At 68.1% G+C, this 2,016-nt stretch overlaps 1 protein-coding gene across 1 annotated transcript; it reads left to right on the top strand.

The window, feature by feature from the left end:
* Window positions 1-344: 344 nt before the first annotated feature.
* HMX3 (H6 family homeobox 3) lies at window positions 345-2,016 on the top strand (the record flags this gene model as incomplete). Its single annotated transcript, XM_080912397.1, has 2 exons — window positions 345-744; window positions 1,346-2,016. 2 exons carry the CDS (start codon window positions 345-347, stop codon window positions 2,014-2,016), a joined length of 1,071 nt encoding a protein of 356 aa, XP_080768523.1.

Below are 2,016 nucleotides of genomic sequence, written 5' to 3'. Positions count from 1 at the left end.
TGATTTCATCATTAGCATCCGGCGCCGGATTGACGCATCCCCAAGCCAGGGACCGCTCTCGCTGCCTCCTCCCGGGGAGCCACAGCTCCTACCCGGCCCCCTCGCTCCCTCGGCGCAGAGGCAGGTTCGCTCCCCGCCCCTCTGGACCCCTCCCCCATGCGAGCCCGCCCCGGCCCGGTCCCCACCCCGCCCTCCCGCGGCTCGATTCGCGCCCGGGGCGGCCCCCGACTTTCAGCCCCGTAGTTTAGTTCCGTTTATGGTCTGATTTCCGGCCCCTAGCCTGCTCGCCCCGCCGCCCGCCCGTCCCGCTCCCACCCTCCGTGGGACCCGGAGGACTGGGGACCATGCCGGAGCCCGGGCCGGACGCCTCGGGCACTGCCAGCGCGCCGCCCCCGCAGCCACCGCCCCAACCTCCCGCGCCCAAGGAATCCCCGTTCTCCATCAGGAACTTGCTCAACGGAGACCATCACCGGCCGCCCCCGAAGCCTCAGCCGCCCCCACGAACGCTCTTTGCGCCCGCCTCGGCCGCAGCCGCCGCGGCCGCCGCTGCCGCCGCCGCAGCCAAAGGTGCCCTGGAGGGCGCCGCGGGCTTCGCGCTCTCGCAGGTGGGCGACCTGGCTTTCCCCCGCTTTGAGATCCCAGCGCAGAGGTTTGCCCTGCCCGCGCACTACCTGGAGCGCTCCCCGGCCTGGTGGTACCCCTACACCCTGACCCCCGCCGGCGGCCACCTCCCGCGACCAGAAGGTACCGACCTCTCTTTGAACTTTCGTTCTCCCCTCTTTCCCTGCGGGGCCCGTCCCATCCCCGCCCTAGGCTGGTGTCACTGCAGTTACAGATGCCCCGACACCTGCAAACCAGAGTTTTGGTTAACTTCCTTCTGCCTCTAGCCCGCATCTTTCCTGGGCGCTTGGCTACCAGGCCCGGGAATCCAATCCCACTTGCTGAGAAAAGAGGTGGAGTTGGAGGCCCCGGCGCTGCGCTTCCCGGGGAAAGTGGCTTCCAGCAGGGATGGGTGACTTGGGAAGGCCTGGGTGGGGACTAGGCCTGGGAGGCAGGGTTGAACCCTCACCGTGGAGAATTTTTCCGCTGGCTCCTGAATGGGGAACGCGAGATGAAAGGAGCGGCCCTGCTGCCAGCATTGCCTCACTAGCCCTAGGGAGGCGAGGTCCTAGATCTTGCTGCCCCACTGCAGCCCAGCGGGGACACGGGAGGATCTCGGGAGAACCGAGGTCAAGGGCCAGGAGCCCGAGGCCAACGTGCGGGTTAAGCCTGCAGCTCCCAGATCCCCGCCTCGCTCAAGGTTGTGTCGCTGTGTGTGTGTGCGTCCGTTTGTCTGTCTCCCCAGCCTCCGAGAAGGCCCTCCTGCGAGACTCCTCCCCTGCGTCCGGCACAGACCGTGACTCCCCGGAGCCTCTGCTCAAGGCTGACCCCGACCACAAGGAGCTGGACTCCAAGAGCCCGGACGAGATCATTCTGGAAGAGAGCGACTCGGAGGAAGGCAAAAAAGAAGGCGAGGCGGTGCCTGGCGCGGCCGGGACCACAGTAGGGGCGACTGCGGCGACACCGGGCTCAGAGGACTGGAAGGCGGGCGCCGAGAGTCCCGAGAAGAAGCCGGCGTGCCGCAAAAAGAAGACTCGCACCGTCTTCTCCCGCAGCCAGGTCTTCCAGCTCGAGTCCACCTTCGACATGAAGCGCTACCTGAGCAGCTCGGAGCGCGCCGGCCTGGCCGCGTCGCTTCACCTCACCGAGACGCAGGTCAAGATCTGGTTCCAGAATCGCCGCAACAAGTGGAAGCGACAGCTGGCGGCCGAGCTGGAGGCGGCCAACCTGAGCCACGCCGCTGCGCAGCGCATCGTGCGCGTGCCCATCCTCTACCACGAGAACTCTGCGGCCGAGGGGGCGGCGGCGGCCGCGGGGGCCCCGGTGCCGGTCAGCCAGCCGCTGCTCACCTTCCCGCACCCTGTCTACTATTCGCACCCGGTGGTCTCGTCTGTGCCGCTGCTACGGCCGGTGTGA

The sequence above is a fragment of the Micromys minutus genome (genome assembly GCF_963924665.1).
Source record: "Micromys minutus genome assembly, chromosome: 2".
NCBI lineage: Eukaryota > Metazoa > Chordata > Mammalia > Rodentia > Muridae > Micromys > Micromys minutus.
The sequence above is the reverse complement of the archived record's forward strand: the minus strand, read 5'-3'. Positions and strand labels throughout refer to the sequence as shown.